The following is a 26,057-nucleotide window of genomic DNA, read 5'->3' on the forward strand; positions in this document are numbered from 1 at the left end:
ACCCCTGTGAATCTTTGTTACTGGGAGGGATTACACAAATACATTATCCTATCCTGGTCTATTTATGTTATGTCTGTTTCTTGCTTGTTTATGTCTATAGACTGTATAAGCTTTTAGTATTTGTATATTAATAAAGGTTAAGTTTTGTGGCACTCGTCTGTAACAGGGTTTTTTTACAATTTCGAGTTCCCTCTGCCCCAGTGAATTGTATCAGAATTTTGCACAAGCAGCATGAATTGATGACCCCTTCCTGTCAGCTGGTCAGAACCTTTCAGTATCTCCAATTATTATGCAGCAACAACAAGCAGCCTCCTGTCCGCAGGGGCCGATATAACGAACTGCTGCGGTTCTGAAGGCACAAAGGAGTCCAATATGGTACAAGAAGGGGGTCTAACAAAGTGTCCATTCAGTGTATGTCTTCCCAATCCTCCCCTTTCACAGAGACGAAAGCTGCAGTTGAAGCCCCTCCTCCTTGTCTAACATGAACAGCATTTTTTCCTGAATTTTTTGCTGTCAAAGGGAGTTTCGGTTCACTCGGCCGTCAATTTCTGGTAATGACCCATTAGATGGGATTTACGCCCCTTTTTAAAAATGCAAGATTTCGGTTGCACATTCATCAAACACATACAAGAGAGAAAGAAATACCCAGCGTACGCCAAGAGGCTGAAATAAAAAGTATAATTTATATGTACATCAGGAGACAAAAGCAGACCATGAAATAAAAACAACCACGTGTGGCGTTGCAAGGCCAGGCAGAGGTATACTGAAAGCAATGTGTATGTTTGTATATATACATGGTATACATCGTTAGCGAGAACAGAGGACACCAGAGGGCGATTGGCAAGAGGACACAGGGACAGAGAGACTGATGAGAGGCTTGAAGCTCTCGGTGACCGCTGCTCGGGTCCCCTGAGGATGGAGGGAACCAGCTCACTGCTGCCTGTATCACCCCTGGTGGACAGGGGGTGCAGATCCCAGATCCCATTTCACCTTGCTGACATGACTGGCGCTCATAGAAGAAAGAGACCCATCGTCCATACCACCCTGCAGGGTTGGGGAAGGATTCATTGTAGGCTTCATTCTATTCCAGGCCAAGGCGGGCATATGGGCAACGACTCTGCAGAGGTGCGACAGACTACAGCAGAGTGGAGGCATCACTCCCGGCCGGTCATATCTGTCGCTGCTTCCCCTTGGAGTTGCACAAGGCTTTCCCATTCAATAGCAAACACCAGGCGGGGGGAGCGGTCAGTCGTCGATACAGATCACCTCACCGGATCTCCCGTCCTTCCTGTCCATTAGATCCATCTCTTTCTTGACCAGGATTGGAGGACCGTTAGAAGCTGGGTGAATAGAAACATGCATGTTTAGGCAGGCGCTGCACACAGGCTCGGGGCTCATTCACACGTGTGTAAACAGACAACGCATTATGAGCGGATTTTTTTCACGTGTAATACAAAGAAACCATTAATTTTAAAGGGTTTGTTCAAGAATGTAGATTTTATATACGATTTCCAAGTCGCATAGAAAAAAAGCAGCATGTCCGAATTATGGACCGAACAGGCTAGTGAAGTGAATGGAGCTGTGCGAATACACAGTGGATACACATGAAACATGCATAAAATCAGTGGCCCCTTCTCACTCTTTCTTTTTACTTGTGTATATATGCAGCGCTTACACACGCAAAATAGGAAAAAGAAAAAAAATTAGCAAGAAGGGCCGAAATACAGCATGAAATTCACAATGCGTGTGAATGAGCCCTCCGTGACACATCCAGAGCTGCATTCACAATTCTGTTGGGTTTATGCTGCCAGGTTGGGAGCTCAGATAACCGTTACCTAGTTACAGATCAGCTGTTAGGTCACATGTTTGACAGGGAGGAGGGGCTAAACGGTTGTCTGTTTCCAGGAGTAACTATTAGAATTTTTAGGGCAGCTCCGCATGTGACTGGAGAACATAAAAATGCTCAAGGTCGGTATAAAACATTAAAAGCAGTAAATTTAAAAAGGGAATAAACAGATTAGTCAGATTTAAGTGAAGAAATGTTAAGAGGAGAACTATACAATCTACTGCTCACCCTGCTATTATATTAAGTCTAAAAGCCCATTTACACGCAACAAGTATCGCTCAATGTTCGCTCAAGCAATGTCTTTTGAGCAATAATCGTTGCATGTAAATGCTACCATCGTTTACTTTTCAGCCGAATGATGATTTTTAGGTGAGCATAAAATCCATCTTTCGGCCAGAGAGCTGATAGCATGCTGTGTTCTCCATAGGAGCGCAGATTACATTGTAGCCAGTTTGTAGTTCTGCGGCAGAAGAAAGATCTGTATGCAGAGAACAGACCACCTGCATACAGCTCCAAAGGCTCATTTACATGCAAATGAAGGTAATAAGCGGCTAATGTGCATTAGTGCCCATTAGCAGCTTATGCAAAACGATCACTAAAACGGTCAATCGTCCTATCTTTTGAACGATTTTTGAGCAATCATCTTTGCATGTAAATGGGCCTGAAGCCTCTAGTCCTATCCAAATCTGCATTTATACTACTACTAATTGCTCCTTGAAAACAGACAGCCCTGTAGTCATAGATGCAGCTTTGCTCAGATCACTCAGCTGCACTGCATTCTAGGAGATTCTACTGTAGAGCTTCTGGTGATACTACATTGCCTTCCTTTGTATGGTTTACCCTACATAATAGGCTGTAAACTTAGGAACTCCTCTCCTTTCCCAGAATCTAAATAGGTGCATCTGTAGGTAACAACTCTCACCCCTTGAGTTTTTCCTCATACCAGTGAATCTCTGTAGTCTCATATGCAGCGACCTGAAAAGTTCTGTGTCCCGACACTACATGCAGCAGCTCCTTCTACCTCATTCAGAGCAAGAAATCCCAGCAATGATGTGCAACTGGCCATTTACAGCCTCCTATCTTTGTGTGGACTCAGCTGAGGAAATTACCTTAGGTGCCTCATACCTTGTAACAGGATTATCGAGAGGACACCGGCAGTTCCCTCCAGCTCAGAAGGGAAGCTGCATTTTAATTAAAAGGGCACAGCTAACAATTCTAGGGAAAAAAACGGTACTAAACCACTAATGTTCTCCTCTTTCCGATGTGGAATTTTATGGATCTGCTGTTCACAACTCTTTTAGTAACTTTAAAGGTAGTAGGTAGTAGTGAAGTCCCTTAACAATAAGCAGATCAAAAAGTGTCGTCCTGCTGGAACCCCCAGTGATCAGCTGTAATCTGTTGGAAAGCCTTGCAGTTAGTGATCAATATCTCTGCAGTGCCACCACAGGAGAAATTAAGTATTACACAGTGTCCATTCCCATCAATGGATTGGTTCAGTGTAATGCAGGACAGGACAGGTCCTCCAGAGCGATAGACTGTATTTCTAACTGTTCTCCATTCTAGTGAAGAGATTAGGATGGTGAACAAGGGACCCCCGTTTTATCAGGGATTCTGTGGGACTAATAAATATATACACTAGTGGCCAAAACTGTGGAGACCTTTTGAAAAAAGTGCATTTTTGATAGCTCATAACCCCATTTTTTTGTAATACCATAAAATGATACATAGTTGCATTACATTCTACACTACATTGTCTGAATTGTAGCCAAGGTTATAGTTACATAACCAGAAGAGGCAACATCCTCGGATATAACCAATGAGCATAGGGTAGGGCCAATGAGGTGACCGCAGCATTCAGCCCTCAAGGTCATGAGATGACAGTACATCTGCCTTGGCGTTGTGCGATTGTCATCCAGTTAGTCGCTTCTTCGTCCTCCTGTGTGCAGGGAGGCTTCTAGAACTCAGTAACATGAAAGAAAACTGAAAAGGGTTGACTGAAAACAACGCAGAATAGTAATCTTGTATTAACAAGGCTGCACTTCTGTCCACCAGATTGTTTTTTTGCTAATTCCATCATGTTACCAAAGGAGGCATTTCAAAACTTTTGAGGAGGTGTAAGAAGACTCCGACAGTACAAAGCCAGGTAAAGGCAGGAAGAGGCGCACAACATCAGGTGGGGATGGAAGAGGTAAGCGATTGTGCCGAGGTAACAGGTGAAAGTCATACAAAGTGATCTGTCTGAATGCGGTATGGAGCTGGACGCAAGGACTGTGCGCCACAGAATGAAAGAACTTGGTCCGAATACTAGAATTTCATGAGAAAAATTGCTCAAAGACTGAAAAAGTTACAGTGGGATAAACATTATTAAACAAAAATATGAGCAAAGAAACATCAAAAATGTATTTTTCTTCAAAAGGTTTCCACAATTTTGGCCACCAGTGTACATATGGAGTGGTGGCGGGATGTTCATTGGTCACATGATCACTGCAGCCAATCTCTGCCTTCAGTGGTCACGTGCCGCTCATTATTGTGAACACCGCTGCAGTGGATGGGACCTGGGGTGGCGGTGACCACTTCACAGGAGAGTGCCGCCTTTCTTCTTACGTCCAGGACATTCCTCACCCAGATAATTTTTCTTTAGTCCCAGAAAATCCCTTTAACTCCCCAATAGGCTACATGAAAACGGGTTCTCTCAACTAGACAATCCTGTTAAAGGGACCTTCTGGTTTTGAGACAACATTCTGTCCCGGGACAACAGGGGTAGCGGGCAGATTATCTGCAGTTGTTCCTCTGTCACCCCTCCGATTCACTGGTTCCAGGCCTGATTGTGGCTGTGCAAGATGGCCGCAGCAAACATTTAACTAGTGTATCAAATGCAGGAATAGTGTGTTAGTCCTCGCCAATACCGGTACTCTGTGCTGACTGGGGAGCCCGAAGATTGTTGGCCATCATGGAGGTCTGAAACTGGGACCTGGACCTGGTGGATCGGAGGGACGGCAGAGACCACCAGCAGAGCTCTGACCCATAACCGGTGGGTCACTGTAAGCAAACCACTGAGTCATTACTGAAGGCTTTCCCCTAATATACCACCATATCATCACATCATTCCCTGCATCGTCTTTGTGTGAAGTAACCCTCAAGGAGGACAAATGTAGTGACTTTCAGTGGATTCCGGTGTAACTATTCTCATGTTAGTTATTGTTTAACTTCATTAGTTTCTTTGTTTTTACTTTTTATTCCCGTTCCCCTCTTTTTATACTTTTGTCCCCCGGGTGGTTAATCCTTTCCATGTGATACCAGTCCATGTTACAAATAAAACCATGCCCATCATTGTCACATCTGTCACTACTGGGCTGCCCTGGGTCTGATCACCCAGCAGCACCCTTGTATCACCAGCATCTCTGCACTTACCCACTCTGTCACGGGCAGCATTAACCCGACCGCTAACAGGGTGCAGATTTAAAGCCCTAATTCACTTTTAAAAGCACCCTAAAAGGGTTTATTCCAGGGAAAAAGCTGTTAATGACCCGTTGTCAGGATGGGTCCCCAATAGTTAACCAGGGACGTGCTGCTTGGGATTCCAGGTGATCAGCTGATCACCCATCACACGGTCAGTGCAGCGGGCCGGACGTCACCATCGGGTCAAGAGCAGATAGGCCACAGCCGGCTTCACTCCTGCTGAAGCCAACTATTACACTTCTGTACCCGAGCCCGCTGGCAGAGGCTTTCATTGATTTCAGCAGGAGTGAAGCCGGCTGTGCAATTCCGTTCTGACACTGGTGATGACGTGCGGCCCTCCTGTACTGACAGCGGGCCGGGTGATCAGCTGATCGCCAGGGATCCAGAGTCATGGGTTTCCGACAAATATGACTCGTCTTCAGTTTCTGCCCGGAAAACCCCTTTAGGCCGGGTTCACACGGGGTGGATTGGCCATGGACTTTCTGCATAGAAATTCTGCCTGCATTTTTAATCCTGGGACTAAGCAGCAAAGTGGACGAGATGTGCAAAAGCCCAGTTTACACACAGCCGGCAGTCCGCTGCGGACAAGCCATGCGGCATGCGATTCAAACCCGGGACATGTCAATTGTATCGCTGTTACCGCTGCGGGCTCTTTTCTCTCTATGGGGAGATTCCCGCAGCGTAACACAGGCTCAGGACCGCTTCAAACACGCTGCGGACATTCCAGGAGATTTCCGCAGTATTTCGGTTCCATGGGAACCCAGCCTTAACCGTACACCTCACATCTAATACGATTCACTTACACAAGAGGCTTAAGGGACCTTTCCCAGAGGACAGAACTGTTTGGCGGCTCGCAGCGGAGTTTGCTGCAGTGGAGATCCACCCCACAATCTGCATGTCTGAATATGGATTTTGATGCAGAATTAAAGGGGTTGTCCCGAGGCAGCAAGTGGGTCTATACACTTCTGCATGGCCATAATAATGCACTTTGTAATGTACATTGTGCATTAATTATGAGCCATACAGAAGTTATAAAAAGTTTTATACTTACCTGCTCCGTTGCTGGCGTCCTCGTCTCCATGGTGCCGACTAATTTTCGCCCTCCGATGGCCAAATTAGCCGCGCTTGCGCAGTCCGGGTCTTCTCCTCTTCTCTATGGGACTCCGTGTAGCTCCGTGTAGCTCCGCCCCGTCACGTGCCGATTCCAGCCAATCAGGAGGCTGGAATCAGCAATGGACCGCACAGAAGCCCTGCGGTCCATGAAGACAGAGGATCCCGGCGGCCATCTTCAGCAGGTGAGTATGAAGACGCCGGACCGCCGGGATTCAGGTAAGCGCTGTGCGGGTGGTTTTTTTAACCCCTGCATCGGGGTTGTCTCGCGCCGAACGGGGGGGGGGGGGGGTTTAAAAAAAAAAAAAACCCGTTTCGGCGCGGGACATCTCCTTTAAGTGATTTTTAATCCTGCATCAAAGCTGAGCGTTAGACATGTGGATTATGGTGGCGGACGGCAGATCCCCCTGCGTGTTCTGCAACAATCCCATGTGAAGGTCCCTAACACAGATATACGCCGCATGCCAAAATAACCAAAAAAACAGTTATGCAGGTGAGAGGGACACAACAGACAGCGAGACGAGGTCACAGCACAAGGATGGGGTGGGAAGAAAGGAAAGAGACTGAAAGGAGAGAACGAAGATCACTTGTCCTCTTACCTGACAAGAACGACCCCAGGGGCATTTGGTTATAATTTGTCCCAGTATGTGGTGCTGTGGGTGGGTTGCTTGGAAAGTGCCCCCCGAAGAGAGGAGGCGTGGTGTAAGGACCGGGGGGAAAAACCTGGGAGGAGGGCAGAGAGAATTCAGTCTGATGGTTTCACAAACACTGAACACGTCCTGTCCTACAGCGGTCCTACAAACCCGCATCCCTCACCTTCTTCTAGTACCACCTTATGTCTGACTATAAGCCTCAAAGGAACCTCCCAGCAAACATGATACATAGTGCTGTGCTTAGGGCAGAGCATGACACAGGGGGCGGAGCATGACACAGGGGGCGGAGCATGACACAGGGGGCGGAGCATGACACAGGGGGCGGAGCATGACACAGGGGGTTACCCCTTTGGTGTCCTGTCGTGCACAGCTCCTAAGGTCCTGCACTAGCAATAACACAGCGAACCAGTGCTGCCCATTAAGGGTATGTTTACACGTGATGGAAATGCTGCAGAGTGTCCGCAGCCAAAACAGAGGTAAAATCCGCTCCATTGGTGTGGATTATGCCTGGAAAGCGGATTCCTTCCACATCACCTGACCAGCGGCGCTCACTACAGGGCCCAGGTAGTGGGTGAAGGATGCGCTGTCAGTCAAAGACTTCGGAGGCGGCTCTGTGTCTTCCTAAATGATGCGGAGTTTGACTTTGTTTTGGATGCAGAATTTACATTCAGCAGCATTTCCACCACATATAAACAGATCCTTAAAGTTAGAAGCCAACCTAAAAAAAGCACCCGCTATGGGTGATGGAGACTTCCAAAGGGGCACCAATGCTGAGCTACAATATTAGCAGAGTTATGACACCCTACAAGCAAAAAGCTGACCGAACTCAATCAATAAGTTGTCATCCCAACAACTACCTTACTTATCCTCTACTGATGCTGAGCTACATCCTGTATTATACTCCAGAGCTGCACTCACTATTCTGCTGGTGGAGTCACTGTGTACATACATTACTTATCCTGTACTGATCCTGAGTTACATCTTGTATTATACTCCAGAGCTGCACTCACTATTCTGCTGGTGAAGTCACTGTATACATACATTACTTATCCTGTACTGATCCGGAGCTACATCCTGTATTATACTCCAGAGCTGCACTCACTATTCTGCTGGTGGAGTCACTGTGTACATACATTACTTATCCTGTACTGATCCTGAGTTACATCTTGTATTATACTCCAGAGCTGCACTCACTATTCTGCTGGTGGAGTCACTGTGTACATACATTACTTATCCTGTACTGATCCGGAGTTACATCCTGTATTATACTCCAGAGCTGCACTCACTGTTCTGCTGGTGGAGTCACTGTGTACATATATTACTTATCCTGTACTGCTCCTGATTTACATCCTGTATTATACTCCAGAGCTGCACTCGCTATTCTGCTGGTGGAGTCACTGTGTACATACATTACTTATCCTGTACTTATCCTGAGTTACATCCTGTATTATACTCCAGAGCTGCACTCACTATTCTGTTGGTGGAGTCACTGTGTACATACATTACTTATCCTGTACTCACCCTGAGTTACATCCTGTATTATACTCCAGAGCTGCACTCACTATTCTGCTGGTGGAGTCACTGTGTACATACATTACTTATCCTGTACTGATCCTGAGTTACATCCTGTATTATACTCCAGAGCTGCACTCACTATTCTGCTGGTGGAGTCACTGTGTACATACATTACTTATGCTGTACTGCTCCTGAGTTACATCCTGTATTATACCCCAGAGCTGCACTCACTATTCTGCTGGTGGAGTCACTGTGTACATACATTACTTATCCTGTACTGATCCTGAGTTACATCCTGTATTATACCCCAGAGCTGCACTCACTATTCTGCTGGTGGAGTCACTGTGTACATACATTACTTATCCTGTACTGATCTGGAGTTACAGGTCTGAAGCCAGCAGAATAGAGAATCCAGCTCTGGAGGATAATAAGCATGTCAATCAAGATCAGTACAGGCTAAGTAAACATAAACTGTGGATCCCAGCTGTTACTGAACTACCACTCTCAGCATGCACTATCGTTCAGCATGTCAGTAGTTGTAGTGCCACAGGGCGAGGTCTGTGCTGATGCAGATTGTATCACCGCCCCCTTTCCTTCCCGCTTACCCAGATGCTAGAAGGTATTTTCTATCTCCCGCCATCTACCAACAACCCTGAGAACCCGCCTGGTCTCTCACCAGAGGAGCTGCGGTCTCGCTCCCTTTGCTTGCGAGTCGGCTCAGGATACTGCGCTCGGACATCTGCAGTCTGGCCGCGATGGGCGGGATGCGTGCGAGGGAGGCAGGCAGGCGCGTTACATCCGCCTTCATATCGCTCAACAGCTCCTCCAACTGGTTCAACACTGAATAGAGGAAGAGCTCAGACACGGGTACCAGACCACCACCCCACACCCCTCAGAAACTAGACCCTCCGTCATCAACTCTAACCTCTGGCTCTACAGCGCTTGTAAAACGCCAACTTACAGCATGCCCCGATGGCCGTGCTCTGCCAGGGCATGCTGGGAATTGTAGTTTCCTAGCTGCTGAAGACCACCGGTATAGGATGATAGGTTTATTTACTCCCTTGTCTGCCAGCCCATGGTCGGAGTAGAGGCCTGTAAAATTCATCACTTCAAGCCTTAGACTGATCATGCTTTATACTCCAGTCCCAACCAAAGCTGCACTCACACTTCTATTGGGTGCCAGTGATAGCCACACACCCCAACATCTCCCATAGGGAGGTGTAGTGCCACACTGTTACGTAGTGCCTGGACCAAAGACTACACCTGAGGCCATGCAGCACGGAATGCAGCTTTCTAATATGTGGTGGGGAGATCCTGCAGCCTGAGAGCCAACAGGAAACCAGCAAAACTCTGAATGCAGCTTTGGATGTGACTGGAGTACAAGGCCGAATGGTTGGGGAATATAGCAAAGCATTTGTAGCCATGAACTGTAAGAAGATACTTAAAAGTTCAGCTGCATCCTGAAGGACTAAATAAAGTTCTGCGGGGTATAAGTCTTCACTATTTTAAAGACCTCTGCTTGCTGTCAGTGAATGAGAACACTTTAGTCTTATGCATAGAGGCTATAACCCAGTCATGTTCACACAGCTGTGGGATCGTTACTATGTATCATATATCCTCCAGCAATCTATGAGCACCTGGGAGGTCTACATGAGACCCCCCGTTCAGTAGCAGACATGACCATCTCCAGACGTAGGGCTGACGGACAAGAAGAGCTTGGTTATTAGTGTAACCCCACAAACTGCAGACACATTACAACCCTAGAGGAAATGTAACGTGCCCCATGTGTACAGATCCCCCCCCAACCCTCTTCACTTCCTTCTCTCCTTTCCTCTCTCTTCCTCCTCTGTCCCGCTTACCTTTATGGAGGACAGCATTGGCCGGCTTGTTTCCCGCCAGAGATTCCTTAGATAGGTGTTGGTGACTCTCTGCCAGACATTCCACCTCTGAGAAGCGGGCATTTAGGGCCATGGCCGGATGGGATGGGTCCTGCGTCATGTTCAGGTAGGCAGCGCGGCGCAGCTGCTCCTCGATCACCAGCGCCTGTTCCAGTAGCTATTAGGGGAAAAATGTATATGGTTATTCTTATATTCTGTGCTATACTCACTGTGTACATACATTACTTATCCTGTACTGATCCTGAGTTACATCCTATATTATACTCCAGAGCTGCACTCACTATTCTGCTGGTGGAGTCACTGTGTACATACATTACTTATCCTGTACTGATCCTGAGTTACATCCTATATTATACTCCAGAGCTGCACTCACTATTCTGCTGGTGGAGTCACTGTGTACATACATTACTTATCCTGTACTGACCCTGAGTTACATCCTGTATTATACCCCAGAGCTGCACTCACTATTCTGCTGGTGGAGTCACTGTGTACATACATTACCTATCCTGTACTGATCCTGAGTTACATCCTGTATTATACTCCAGAGCTGCACTCACTATTCTGCTGATGGAGTCACTGTGTACATACATTACTTATCATGTACCGATCCTGAGTTACATCCTGTATTATACCCCAGAGCTGCACTCACTATTCTGCTGGTGGAGTCACTGTGTACATACATTACTTATCCTGTACTGATCCTGAGTTACATCCTGTATTATACTCCAGAGCTGCACTCACTATTCTGCTGGTGGAGTCACTGTGTACATACATTACTTATCCTGTACTGATCCTGAGTTACATTTTGTATTATACTCCAGAGCTGCACTCACTATTCTGCTGGTGGAGTCACTGTGTACATACATTACTTATCCTGTACTGATCCTGAGTTACATTTTGTATTATACTCCAGAGCTGCACTCACTATTCTGCTGGTGGAGTCACTGTGTACATACATTACTTATCATGTACCGATCCTGAGTTACATCCTGTATTATACCCCAGAGCTGCACTCACTATCCTGCTGGTGGAGTCACTGTGTACATACATTACTTATCCTGTACTGATCCTGAGTTACATCCTGTATTATACTCCAGAGCTGCACTCACTATTCTGCTGGTGGAGTCACTGTGTACATACATTACTTATCCTGTGCTGCTCCTGAGCTACATCCTGTATTATACCCCAGAGCTGCACTCACTATTCTGCTGGTGGAGTCACTGTGTACATACATTACTTATCCTATACTGCTCCTGAGTTACATCCTGTATTATACCCCAGAGCTGCACTCACTATTCTGCTGGTGGAGTCACTGTGTACATACATTACTTATCCTGTACTGATCCTGAGTTACATTTTGTATTATACTCCAGAGCTGCACTCACTATTCTGCTGGTGGAGTCACTGTGTACATACATTACATGTATATACATCGTCCACTACGTCAGTGTAATATGCCCCCCCCCCCCCCCTCCCATTATCAGGGCATCTGCAGTGGGAGCAGGAAGTCTTTAGACTCTCTCACTTTTTTTACCTTTAGTTATTAAAAAAAACAAGTCCCGTTTTCCCTTCGCTCTGCACTCAGGACCCCACAATGACAAAATGAAGTCAGAATACTAAAAGTCTTTGTAAATTTTTGAAAAATGAAAATCTACCATTTTGCAGTGACGTAAGTATTCACACCCCTTGGTGGAATTAAACTTCAAATTTCTCTCCCATTTTCTTGATCCTCTTTGAGATGTTTCTACACTTTGATTAAAGTCCATCTTGGGAAATTCAGTGGATTAAACATCAATTTCAAAAAGCAAATGTGAAGCTGGAACAACACCTCTGCAGCACCACCTAGTGGAAGGCAGCATTACTGCAAGTCAATGTTAGCTTGTCTGTGCATGGTTATTCTGGCTTTGGCTTACAATTCCAAGTCATGGTTACAAGCTTTTTTTATTTTTTAAGGGCTCAGTCACACGGGCGCCGATGCGCCAGTGTTACTACACGAAGAAGACGGCCGCACTGCAGGTGGGGACGACTCTCCGCACCGCCGGAAGAAAGAACACATGACCAGCAATGGAGCCGCTCATGTGTTCTTTCTTCTGGCGGTGCGGAGAGTCGTCCGCACCTGCAATGCGGCCGTCTTATCCTGCAGGGATGCGCCCGTGTGACTGAGCCGTAAAGTCTAACATTGACTTGCAGAAATACTGCCTTCAAGTAGGTGGCGCTGCAGAGGTACTGTTCCATCTTCACATTTGCATATTTCCCAGAGGAGCATGCATGGCCTTATAAATCTCCTTACACCTTTTAGGTGCCCTCCTTAAGGAGAAACGATACCCTTCCTGGCCCATAATCTAAGACACCCTCCTGTCTATATAAGGTCTCACTGCTCACAATGCATATAAGAGCCAAAACCAAGACACGAGTAGAAAAATAACTGCCTGTAGAGCTCAGAGACAGGATTGTGTGGAGGCGCAGATCTAGAGAAGCTGCAAAACATTTCTTCTGCACTGAAAGTTCCCAAAAGCCCAGCGGCCTCCATAACTCTTACATGGAAGAACAACCTGGACTCTTCCCAGAGCCGCCGACCCCCAAACTAAGTAATCAGGTAGAGAAGGGCCTTGTAAGAGAGGTGACCAAGAACCCAATGGTCACTATGACTGAGCTTCAAAGATCCTGTGTGAAGATGGGAGAAACTTCCAGACGGTCAACCATCACTGCAGCCTCCACCAATCTGGCTTTATGGCAGAGCAGCCAGAAAGAAGCCCCCTCAGTAAGAGACACGAAAGTCACCCGGAGTTACCGAAAAGCATCTAAAGGACCTCCAGACTGAGAAACAAGATTCTCTGCTCTGATGAAGCCAAGATGGAACTTTTTGGTCTCAATTTAAAGAAATACGTCTGGAGGAAACCAGGGAGGCCTGGTGGTGGCGCATCATGCTGGGGGAGGGGGGACCGGTCAGGGTTGGTGGAAAGCTGAATGGAACAAAGTACAGAGATAATGACAACCTGATCCAGAGCGCCAGGGACCTCAGACCGGGCACAAGGGTCACCTTCCAACAAGACAATGACCCTAAGACCCCAGCCAAGACAACACAGGAGGGGCTGAGGGACAACTCTGTGAATGTCCTTGAGTGGCCCGGCCAGAGCCCTGACCTGAACCCAATCCAACATCTCCTGAACATGGCTGTCCACAGACGGCCCCCATCCAAACTGACAGAGGGCAGAGGATCTGCGGAGAAGAAGAGGAGAAAATCCCCAAATTCATCTTTAAAACTTGTAGCATCAACCCAAGAAGCCTGGAGGCGGTAATCACTGCTAAAGGTGCTTCCCCTAAATCCGGAGTGCGGGGTGTGAATACTTATGTCACTGCTGAGTGGTACTTTATCGATTTAATGTACAAAGATTCCTAACACTCTGCTGTCACTTTGTCATTACGGGGTATGAAGTGCAGAACGGAGGGGAACACTTTTTAATCTGCACAAAGCCACAACATAACAAGACGAAAAAAAGTGAAAGGGTCTGAAGACTTCGGGAACCCCCTGAACATGCGGCATGTATGATGTCCTACCTCAGAGCTTGGCATGTACCCTGCGGGGACAGTATGTATGATGTCCTACCCCAGAGCTTGGCACGTACGCTGCGGGGACAGTATGTATGATGTCCTACCCCAGAGCTTGGCATGTACCCTGCGGGGACAGTATGTATGATGTCCTGCCCCAGAGCTTGGCACGTACGCTGCGGGGACAGTATGTATGATGTCCTACCCCAGAGCTTGGCACGTACGCTGCGGGGACAGTATGTATGATATCCTACCCCAGGGCTTGGCATGTATGCTGCGGGGACAGTATGTATGATGTCCTACCCCAGAGCTTGGCACGTACGCTGCGGGGACAGTATGTATGATGTCCTACCCCAGAGCTTGGCATGTATGCTGCGGGGACAGTATGTATGATGTCCTACCCCAGAGCTTGGCACGTACGCTGCGGGGACAGTATGTATGATGTCCTACCCCAGAGCTTGGCACGTACGCTGCGGGGACAGTATGTATGATGTCCTACCCCAGAGCTTGGCACGTACACTGCGGGGACAGTATGTATGATGTCCTACCCCAGAGCTTGGCATGTACCCTGCGGGGACAGTATGTATGATTTCCTACCCCAGAGCTTGGCACGTACGCTGCGGGGACAGTATGTATGATGTCCTACCCCAGAGCTTGGCATGTATGCTGCGGGGACAGTATGTATGATGTCCTACCCCAGAGCTTGGCACGTACGCTGCGGGGACAGTATGTATGATGTCCTACCCCAGAGCTTGGCATGTACCCTGCGGGGACAGTATGTATGATGTCCTACCCCAGAGCTTGGCACGTACCCTGCGGGGACAGTATGTATGATGTCCTACCCCAGAGCTTGGCAGGTACGCTGCAGGGACAGTATGTATGATGTCCTACCCCAGAGCTTGGCATGTACCCTGCGGGGACAGTATGTATGATGTCCTACCCCAGAGCTTGGCACGTACGCTGCGGGGACAGTATGTATGATGTCCTACCCCAGAGCTTGGCATGTATGCTGCGGGGACAGTATGTATGATGTCCTACCCCAGAGCTTGGCACGTACGCTGCGGGGACAGTATGTATGATGTCCTACCCCAGTGCTTGGCATGTACCCTGCGGGGACAGTATGTATGATGTCCTACCCCAGAGCTTGGCACGTACCCTGCGGGGACAGTATGTATGATGTCCTACCCCAGAGCTTGGCATGTATGCTGCGGGGACAGCATGTATGATGTCCTACCCCAGAGCTTGGCACGTACGCTGCGGGGACAGTATGTATGATGTCCTACCCCAGAGCTTGGCATGTACCCTGCAGGGACAGTATGTATGATGTCCTACCCCAGAGCTTGGCACGTACGCTGCGGGGACAGTATGTATGATGTCCTACCCCAGAGCTTGGCATGTACCCTGCGGGGACAGTATGTATGATGTCCTGCCCCAGAGCTTGGCACGTACGCTGCGGGGACAGTATGTATGATGTCCTGCCCCAGAGCTTGGCATGTATGCTGCGGGGACAGTATGTATGATGTCCTACCCCAGAGCTTGGCACGTACGCTGCGGGGACAGTATGTATGATGTCCTACCCCAGAGCTTGGCACGTACGCTGCGGGGACAGTATGTATGATGTCCTACCCCAGAGCTTGGCATGTACCCTGCGGGGACAGTATGTATGATGTCCTACCCCAGAGTTTGGCACGTACGCTGCGGGGACAGTATGTATGATGTCCTACCCCAGAGCTTGGCACGTACGCTGCGGGGACAGTATGTATGATGTCCTACCCCAGAGCTTGGCATGTACCCTGCGGGGACAGTATGTATGATGTCCTACCCCAGAGCTTGGCACGTACGCTGCGGGGACAGTATGTATGATGTCCTACCCCAGAGCTTGGCACGTAAGCTGCGGGGACAGTATGTATGATGTCCTACCCCAGAGCTTGGCACGTACGCTGCGGGGACACTCGCAGCTCTTACCTTAAATCGTCTGGCCAGGAACTTGTTCTTCATTTCCAAGAAGTTTCCTTTATTGGTTTCGGATTTGAATGGCTCATTAATAATCGCATAGGGAGGGTCATTTTGGAGGTCCTGCCACCGGGCGTAGCCGTGTCTGATAGAGGGTTAAGGACATTTTCGTGGTTTTACACATGACTGACCCTGAGAGACGAGGAAGAGGTGGTCGTACGGTCTTGGTGGGGTTTACACTAGCGTTCGGTCTTCGGAGTTGTTGTATCTGGCATAAGCCGAACCCAGAAGGCGCCGAAAGGATCCCCAATAACTATAATGGGGTCCGTTATGTCAACAGGACTCTTTCCAGATGAAAGCGCAGCATGCTGCAGTATTTTGTCAGGATTTCATGCTGATCTGCACTGGAGCATCCGATGCAGATGTGAATGCAGCCTTAGATCTTAGTCATGTCCAAGAGATGGGCTATGAGTTACACCAGAAACTGGAATAAATTATAGTGCAAATCTATGCCAGCTGCTGGCTGATGCAGACTGGGCACAAACGTTAGTAAGAGGTGGGTGTGAAGGGGACTCGGGTCGAGCCTGCTGCATACCCGGCGGGTGTTTTCTGCCTGAAACATCTGACACCCGCTGCAAACAGCTTCGCCTGGAGCCAGCTCCGATCACCGATGTTGGCACGTAAGCTGTCAGCCGGAGAGGTTTTCCCTGATGGTTGGCATGATAACCCTGGGCCTATTGAAGGCTTCCAGGGCAGCCATGTATTTAGCCATGTTGGGCCTGGGGCACGGCTTAATATGTTGACCTCAAAAATAAAATATACTGCGATACTGAAGTATTGTAATATACTGTAGAAGTGATTTGAACAGCAAGCAGAGGGTGTCTCTAGGATTTAAGAGGCCGCCTGGTCATCTAATCTTGGCAATGCCTCACCACCTTAGAAAGTGTGAGAGTACATACAAGGATACATGACAACTCCGGCCAGTAACCAGTAGTCATGGCGGCGGTGCCAGATCTCATTCAGTCTGCCAGAGCAGATCGCCGCCCGCTCCTCGTTCTGCCACAAAGTATGAAGTTCTGAGAACGATAAGCAGAGAACATATTTCAACATCCCTATGTAGTTAGTTCTGTCCTAAGGATCATATGCCGGATCCAGCACTATATCTGGTGTCCTATACTGAAATAACAATAGCGTACTTCTGAATGTGCTACACAATGATAGTTTGAGAGATAAACGTTGCGTGTAGAGCTGAGCGAGCACGCTCGGTAAGGTCAGTCTCTTACTCTCCCCCCCCCCCCCTCCACCACCCCCGGCTGCCCCCCCAAGCACACTTACTCGAGATGAGCGAGGAGGATCGCTTGAGTAACTGACCTTACCGAGCGTGCTCGGTAATCTCTTGTTGCGTGTAAAAGGGCCTTAAGTACTGTGGGACCGCTGCTTTGACTGAAGGAGGGCGTACTTCTGCTACGATACTGCCTGTGAAGTGCCTATTCAGTGCAGGTACAATCCAAGTTACTAGTAAGAGTTTGGCCCAATCAGAAGCCTAGCTGTCCTACCAGTACTTATGCTTCCTTATGTCAGTCGTACCAGCAGTTCCACGCATTTTGAGAAATGTGGAAAGCAGATTTCTGATTCTCACATGCCATGTCTCAATTTTACAATTGGGTTTCACTCACTGTCTCTTACAGGAGTCGCAACACAAAATTGAAATCCACGTTCCCGTGCACCAAATCATCATGTAGTGTCCACTTCCTATTCAAGTGTGCTATGGTTATTTCAATATAGGGCACCAGTAGTTAGATAAAGCGCTGGATCCGGCTTTTTTACTACACCTTGTATACGTTTTCAAAACATTTTTTTATTATTCCAGCGAAATAAAGATTGAAACAACTTTATAAACAGCCTTGGTTATCAATCTCCTCCTGGTGTTTGTATGCAGCTCCTATTCAGAGCTAGGCGTCTCCATGGTTACAGACTACAAAATACGGCAGCAGAAGATTTCAAAGCAAGATCATTTTTGCTAATTATTTGGGATGCATTGAAGCAATTAAAAAAAAGGGTTGCAAAAGCAGACAGACCTATTAAACAGGTCGTCCAGTAGTAAGCCATTGTTGGCCTATCCATAGGATGGATCATGAATAGTAGATGTCTGGGGGTCCGTCACCCAGAACCCCCGCCGATCAGTTGTTCACCGGGTGGGTGCACTCGTGCACTGAACTGACTTCTACAGGAACTAGACAGCTCCGTTCTTACTGCAGTGGCAAGGCTTGGTGTTAAAGGCAAAGTTCCCATTTATTTAAATTGGAACTTGGCTTGCAATATGAAGCCTGGCCGCTGCAGTAAGAACAGAGCTGTCTGCTTCCTGAAGAAATTATCTCCATACAGAACAAAACAACTCATTGGCTATGGTCCCAAAAGACAGACCCCCTCCTATCTACTATTGGTGGCCTAACCTGAGGATAGGCCATCAATAGCTTACGTCTGCACAACCCCTTTAAGTGTATTCCTTTCCTTTACCTGTAAAGCCCCCATCTGCGATATTGAACATGAAGCGCGCTCTCTCGGGCCGGCTCTCTTCCTTTCTCCCATTACTGTTCCTCAGATCGTCACGCTGATGGTTGGTCTTCAGCTCTTTCAGCGTCTCCCTCTCAAACTTGACTTCCTCGGGTCCTAAAAGGTTGCAGAACAGTTGTCATGGAATGACAATGTAGCATGATTTGTCTGATGGTGTGACGTGTGACTCGGTTCATACCTAGATGCTAGATTATTACTCTGTGCATTGATTGGGCTTTCCCATACCCAATCTCCAAAGCTACAAAAGCAATTGTCTGACTTTGTTTGGAGGGGAAAGAAACTGAGACTGGCTTTGTGGATCTTAGCTATGCATCGCAGGGAGCGGATATACCTAAGCTAGAAAAATACTATTAAGCTACTTTATTGAACCAAACTAGAAGTTGAGTAAAACAGAGGACTGAAATGGGATGGGTAGGCATGGAGAAAAGGTTTAGCAAAAATTACCTTAGGTCAAGCACTACTGTATGAAGTGTGGTAAGAAGTAGTTGAAATTACTGAATGTAAATATGTCCGTCCCCCCCCCCCCCCCCCCGCACTGGTTTCAATTGAAGCCTGGAAAGAGCTCATACAGAAGTTAGCTGTGTATGACACACTTATGAAACCCCCACTACCCCTCGAACTCTTAAATCTTATCATACCAGAGCTAGAGCGAAAAAAATGGAAGGATGGAGGTATGATGTGGATCAATGACTTATTGATGATCTGCAAACGAAATCAAATCCTTTGAAGAACTTAGCTCCAAGTATTATATTCCGCAGAAAGAAGTATTCAACTATTCCAGAGTCTGCGCTTTCCTGAAAAAATTCCCCGTGTATAAAGATAAGATTCCCAAAGGAATTGGGGGAAGAAATATCTATTGAAGCATGGGAGAAATCCTACAAAGCTGCAGGATATTCCTCTAAGGGTTTGGGCATTTTGGAAGTGCAAATGAAAATAAATACGAGATGGCATTTTGCTCCGTCACAGCTAGCTAGCAGATATGGCTTTCCCATAGGGCAGTGGTCTGCAACTTTGGTGATATTACAACTCCCAGCTAGGCTGTCAAGGTATGCTAGGAACTGTAGTTTGCCCGTAGGCCTGCAACCTGTGCCTCTGCAGCTATGTTGATACTACAAATCCCAGCATGCCCCACCTACATTTTCAAAGCATGCTAGGAGTTGTAGTTTACCCATAGGTTTGCAACCTGGGCCTTTGCAGTTTTGTTGATACTACAACTCCCAGCATGTCGCAGCTAAGCTGTCAAGGTATACTAGGAGTTGCAGTTTTCCCACAAGTTTGCAAACTGTGTCTGCTGCTGTGATAATACAACACCTGCATGTCCCAGCTAGGCTGTCAGGTATGCAAGGAGTTCAGGTTCAAACACAGCTGGAGGAGCCACTGCTGTATACTGCTAGTTCTCAGGAGAAGTATCACGCACCTATTACATATCCCTAGCCTGAGACTAAGCCTTTCAGTGCTGCAGCTTCAGGCTTTGGATTTTTAAAGGCCCTTTAACACGGGATGATTATTGTGAGTCGTTGTTCAGAACCCGGTGCTCCTGCGTGGTTTTAAACGATAGTCATTCCATGTAAATGCATGCAGAAACAGAACGATCCAGCGAGACCGCTCAATCGTTCGGGTTTCAGCATGCTTGAAAACCAAACGAGAAGCCGTTCAGTGTAAACAGCAGTCGTTCAGTATTGAACTACTGCTACTTACAGTGAATGGAGGCGGGTGGGGGGGAGAGAACGCTCCGCAGCCGCCCCACCACCCTGCTGGCCACGCTGTGAGCGATCCAGCGATACTCGCTCCTGTGTAACAGCACAGCAGTACACACAGGGACCAGTGTTGGGCATTGTTGGCCCAAAACACATCCCGTGTAAAAGGGCCTTATACTTTGAGAGATCGTACCTGAGTGTAGGAGAACACAGCACTCCTTCAGGACTCACCCCTTGGCATCTCTGCCTGTCCAGGGTCCAGTCTTTCAGTTGTTGGATTCTTCTCGGCAACAGCTTCTTGTGATTTCTCTGGCTGAGGAGCTAAAAGATGAAAGCAACAGTTATATAATAGGAGTTATCTAAAACAATGGAGAATGAAATACTCAGATATGGATCTCCATTTCAGCCTCCGTTGATCCCTGTGATGCACTACATGTAGTATGTATACACACCGTTCCGCTCTTCTACAGTTGGCGTCTGCGGTCCCGGCTCTTGTCTGCCTTGAGACTGATCTGATGTTTCTGGCGTCTGTTTCTCATCACTCTTCTCCAGAGCGACACTGGAAGATGGACTTGCCGTCTCCTGAGGAGTTGGGGTCTACAAGACAGATATAGTGGTGTAAGGACACTGCAACCGATATACAGAAAGTCTTGAAGTAGCGATGCAGTCTACCAGAATGTGTAATATTATTCCACAGGGATGATATATACAGAAAGGCCAATAAATTAGACGCCTGGCCCTCTCATGATTGGCGCTTCCCTGTATGGAAATTATCCCTGTGACCCCAGAGTGCAGTATAAGGTCATGTGACAAGTTCTCCATGGATCAGTTTTAGTGTGAACCCACGTTAGATGGGAAAATCCAGCGATCGGAGCGACTTCCAACAAGGCCCGGTCATCGGTGCTAGACCAACCGGGGTGGGATGTCCCTGCCACTTCGACTTTCTCATGTAACGGTGTGGAGAGTATACTGAGAATGGCGTGATAAACTAAACACATCCGGAGAAAGTGTATCCTGCATATGGAAACAACTGGTGGCCAGAAGGGATCAGAGGAGGATGTCAAAAATCACTCTGACCAACAGTTGCTACACAGCAGGAGCAGCCAAATACAACACAATTCTCCATTCCTTAGCACGGATGGGCTATAATTGTAGTTGCTCCTATAGGTGTAGTTGCTCCTATAGTTGTAGTTGCTCCTATAGGTGTAGTTGCTCCTACCCGCACAATTGAAGTGTGATCCCCTTCCATCTCTTTCTTCTCCGTCCCCTTCACATCCTTCTCTTTCTGTTCTTTGTTTTCTGGATCCTCTCTATCCACCGGGGTTCCTCCATTCTCAGCTCGCTCACTGGGTGCTGGAGTGGCTACAAAGAGATATATGTGGAGGAACACAACCCAGTCATATGTAGGTGGCAGTAATCAGGTAACCAGTAGGTGGGAGAACTCGTCCCTGTCCTTACATTACATAACACCCAAGTAATGACAGTAGAGCAATGTGCTCCTGTAATCTAAGCCCCCTTGTACCTGGTTTAGAAGTGCAGGGGGTGTTGCTGAGGCTGGGATCTGGAGTGGTGGTGCTGGTCTTTATAGTGGGTGAGGAGGCCCGTGATGACAGTCTGGAGTCCAGGCTGGGGTCAGGCATGAGCTCCGGCATACTCCAACGCCCATTAATGTGCTCGAACTCCTGCACCTATGAGGGCAAATATGGATAAATGACACCAATCATTGCGGCAACTACTGTGCTTGTTTTTAAAGGGGTCTTCCGGTACGAAAATATTCATGACCTGTCCTCAGTGTAGGTTAACAATATCAGATTGGTGCGGCTCTGCCAATCAGCTGTTTGAAGACAACGCTGCCGCAGATTTCACAGCCACTTAGCCTGGTATAGCAGCTCAAGATCGTTCACTTGAATGAGCCGTGTGACCGATGAACATGACATCACCGGCCTACGAAGAGGCCACGGCAATGATCCTTGTGGTCCTGAGCGTGGACCCCCACCTATTGGATATTCATGACCAATTCTGAGGACAGGTCATCAATATTCTAGTCCCCAACAGCTCCTTTGACCTGTTTTCTTTCTCCCTCTCTGTCTGTGGTTTTCATCTGGTCAGCCGAACTCACCTTTTTCTTCACCAGGGACATGACACCGATACGGGTCAACACCTGTTGACGGGACAGCCCTTCTCGAGGTACGCCATCGGCAAAGGTCTCGGAGCCGTCCGCGCCCGGTTCACACAGATGTCTCATGAACAGAGATACATAGGCTCTAGGATACAACAGGGACATAGATGAGGACATGACCTGCTAGGGCTGTCACTGACCGAATAGGCGGCTTTAACCTCAGCTCACTAATACGTTCTACGAGTCCCCTGGAGGAAAATCTTGACTCTTGCGCCAACCCGTAAATTAAAGGGGTTATCCCACAAAATTAAAGGGGGTGTGAAGTATTAGAGAAACATGCCTACTTTTCCCCCAAAACGTCACCACAGCTGTCCAAGGGTCGTGTCTGCTGCTGCAGCTCAGCACCACTGAAGTGAGTGGTGCAGAGCTGTCATTCCACACCCAACCAGTGGGCAAAAGTGGCACTGTTCTTGGAAGAAATTGGCCGTCAATTTCCAATTCTGCAAAACCCCTTTAAGTATTAGATCTGTGATGGTACAATGGACCCCACCAATCCAACAGGGGTGATGAAATAAATGGAGCACTGGTCACACCCGCATACTACTGCCACATTTATTTTTATGGGAGATTGCCAAGTACAAGCGTCCGGTAGTCCAATACATATTAATATAGCGATATTCTGCCTACCTGACTGTTATTTCATTCATTTCACAACCCCGTTACATTTCGGGACAGGTGTCAGCGTAACTCCTTGTAAAGTTATAAAGTACTAATAATAATAGTGATACACGGATATTCCTTTAATCCGACATGGTGAAATTCCCCATTACCAGATGCAGATGTCAGCTGTGTGATGATAGCACTGTACATAGGTTAGGGGTCATCTTTACAGTAACAGCTCTGAAATGATCGTATAAGTGATGCAATGCTGCCCCCTGCTGGGCATTATTAGAAGAATGCACCAATACTGAAAGACTCTGCATGCCGGAAATCCTTGGGTTTTAATAAACTTTCTAAATGTCATTAGACTAGGAGGAAGGGTCTCTGTGTCTTCCTCATCCTTTGGCTTTGGGCGGAGATCCCCTCTCCACGTCAGACATTTAGTGCCGCATGAATGCAGAAGAGGTTCCCATCAGACATGCCACAGCATCTTGGCCAGCTTGGTCTTATGTGGTCCCGGATACCTGTCCTGCGCCAGGCGGTGGGTATAGACACGGCTCTGCTGCCCCCACTGTCAGCTGGTGCAGATTATACTGTAGGTCTGTGTGAGGGAGGAGGCGAGGAGCTCATTCACCACCACCAGGAAACAGACCAAGTGTCACCAAGCGGCATCAGATGAGTAAGGACATCATCACATGGGAAGCGGCTGCAGAGTCACGTAGGTTTATGTATGCAGAACGTGGTGTGTGGACATGCATGAGGAGAAAACGTGGTCATATAGCAGTAAGTAGGACGTGTCTGCTGTATATACATGTACTGCATCTGGAGGACCACAGCCATGTAGCAGTATGTACAAAGTGCGGAGTCTACATATATATGTATGTGACGAGTATATAGTCATGTAGCAGTATATATCAAGTGTGGGGTATATATACACATGTATATGACAAGTATACAGTCATGTAGCAGTATATATAAAGCGCGGTGCTTACATACATGTATGTGATGAGTATATAGTCATGTAGCAGTATATATTAAGTGTGGGCTGTACATACATGTATGTGGCGAGTATACAATCATGTAGCAGTATATATAAAGCGCGGTGCTTACATACATGTATGTGATGAGTATATAGTCATGTAGCAGTATATATCAAGTGTGGGGTGTACATATATGTATGTGGCAAGTATACAATCATGTAGCAGTAAACATAAAGTGCGGTGCTTACATACATGTATGTGGCAAGTATACAATCATGTAGCAGTATATATAACGTGCGGTGTGTGCATACATGTATATGACAAGTATACAGTCATGTAGCAGTATAAAGTGCAGGGTGTACATATATGTATGTGATGAGTATACAGTCATGTAGCAGCATAAACAAAGTGTGATGTGTACATACATGTATGTGGTGAGTATACAGTTATGTGGCAGCATATATATATATATATATATATATATCTACGAGGAAAGTATACAGTCAAGTCGCTGTATGTAGGACTTACATACATAGTGATGTTACAGCTGGATAGATCTGGGGGGCACTTACTTAAATTCCTTCTCCGACTTGCCCCGCAAGTCTCTCACCAGCCAGTGTGTGGTGAAAGCATCCTGCGGCGGCATCCCCCAGCGCATCACTGCATTCAGGAAGGCCTTCCGCTGCCGCGTGTTGAACCCCAGAACCTGAGGAGATACAGAAGAGATGGATATTACAAATGTAGCCCTGGCAGCTCTGTAGAGTCTCTGGGGGGAATTTAAGAAAAGATCTTCATTTGGTCATTAAAGTAGTTTTCCAACATTTAAAAAAAAACGTGCCCGCGGGGGGGGGGGGGGTGTAAACTAAATATAGCCATTACCCACCCTCTCAAGTGGCCTCCGCTACAGCCCTGCCAACCCAGCCCCCTCTGATTCAGGAAGTGACGTCATCCCGTTCATCTCTTACATGATGGCTGAACCAATCGCTGGCCTCCGTGGTTATATGCCATTCATGCAAACACAACCACTGAGCCCAGAGATTGGCTTCAACAGTCATGTGACCAATGAACGTGACATCATCCCCTCTTGGATCGGTGGGGCAACACGAGGGTGAGTAACAGCGATTTTAGGGTTTGTTTGCTTTTTACACCATTCCCTACTCTGGGGTGAAAAAATACACCTTTTTTACCCTCCAGAACAATGTTCAGCTGTGTAACGCTGCGAGTCCCAATACTCTTCATAAAGGGAATGTCTACTTTTGCAACCATTTTCTTTTCCTTGTTTCAATACATCCAATAAAAAAAATGTATAAGCTTTGTAACAGCTTAACAAAATATCCGCTAGTTTTCTGTACACAGCTTATCTTGCAGCTATGTGTCTCCATGGTTACAGACTTCAAAACAAACCCTGTGTGTAGTCTGACTCTGCAGGCACGCATTACTCCCTTGCCCCTTGCTAACCTTCTCCGTTGCATTACAGAGGCTTCAGTACTCGATGCCGGGTGGTGTTATACACAACGCAGTGTCAGAAGGCAGGCAGGGGGCGACGCGGGATACGACTATGACAAAGCCCGCTCACATGCATAGACTGAACATACACTCGGAGCACAGACTGTAACCTGTGGATGTATAACCTCACCTCTATGTTCCCACCAACCCGGGCCAGCAGAGGCGGCAGTGGCTTGTCCTTCTCATTGCGTAGCTGACGGCGGGATTGTCTGCGTCCTGTAACGGAGAGATCTCAGTAATGATACCAGTTCTACCGATGGCACCCGGCGCTCCGGTGCGTTTCTGCCCTCACCTTCTGTTCTCTCATCAAAATCTTCATCCTCCTCTTCAGAGCCCACGGAGTATTCCGACTGGTTATCTGTAAAGAGGGATCAGGGTCAGCTCTAGTACAGTGCTAGGAAGACTGCAACGGTATATGGAGATCATCGAGGTGGACGCCCGTATAGGACTATCCATAGAGGGATGCCGACCCCGTGGACAAACATACATTACATGATATGAATGGGTGCTAGGTAGAGATGAGTGAAAGTACTCGGTT

At 47.5% G+C, this 26,057-nt stretch overlaps 1 protein-coding gene across 3 annotated transcripts in view; it reads right to left on the reverse strand.

The window, feature by feature from the left end:
- Window positions 1–664: 664 nt before the first annotated feature.
- Window positions 665–26,057, reverse strand: part of CHD3 (chromodomain helicase DNA binding protein 3) — a 75,708-nt gene continuing 50,315 nt past the window's right edge. For all 3 annotated transcript variants that reach the window (XM_066593817.1, XM_066593818.1, XM_066593816.1), the window contains exons 26-40: window positions 25,812–25,877; window positions 25,650–25,735; window positions 24,586–24,719; window positions 22,374–22,518; window positions 21,777–21,942; window positions 21,474–21,616; window positions 20,707–20,851; window positions 20,486–20,575; window positions 18,501–18,653; window positions 16,951–17,059; window positions 15,996–16,128; window positions 10,443–10,638; window positions 9,260–9,423; window positions 7,015–7,138; window positions 665–1,340 (exon numbers count right to left, since the gene is read on the reverse strand). In XM_066593817.1, coding sequence (XP_066449914.1) covers window positions 1,246–1,340; window positions 7,015–7,138; window positions 9,260–9,423; window positions 10,443–10,638; window positions 15,996–16,128; window positions 16,951–17,059; window positions 18,501–18,653; window positions 20,486–20,575; window positions 20,707–20,851; window positions 21,474–21,616; window positions 21,777–21,942; window positions 22,374–22,518; window positions 24,586–24,719; window positions 25,650–25,735; window positions 25,812–25,877 — 1,949 coding nt within the window. In that variant the 3' untranslated portion in view covers window positions 665–1,245. The remainder of the gene's footprint in view (window positions 1,341–7,014; window positions 7,139–9,259; window positions 9,424–10,442; window positions 10,639–15,995; window positions 16,129–16,950; window positions 17,060–18,500; window positions 18,654–20,485; window positions 20,576–20,706; window positions 20,852–21,473; window positions 21,617–21,776; window positions 21,943–22,373; window positions 22,519–24,585; window positions 24,720–25,649; window positions 25,736–25,811; window positions 25,878–26,057) is intronic.

This window comes from Eleutherodactylus coqui, chromosome 2, assembly GCF_035609145.1.
Source record: "Eleutherodactylus coqui strain aEleCoq1 chromosome 2, aEleCoq1.hap1, whole genome shotgun sequence".
Classification (NCBI taxonomy): domain Eukaryota; kingdom Metazoa; phylum Chordata; class Amphibia; order Anura; family Eleutherodactylidae; genus Eleutherodactylus; species Eleutherodactylus coqui.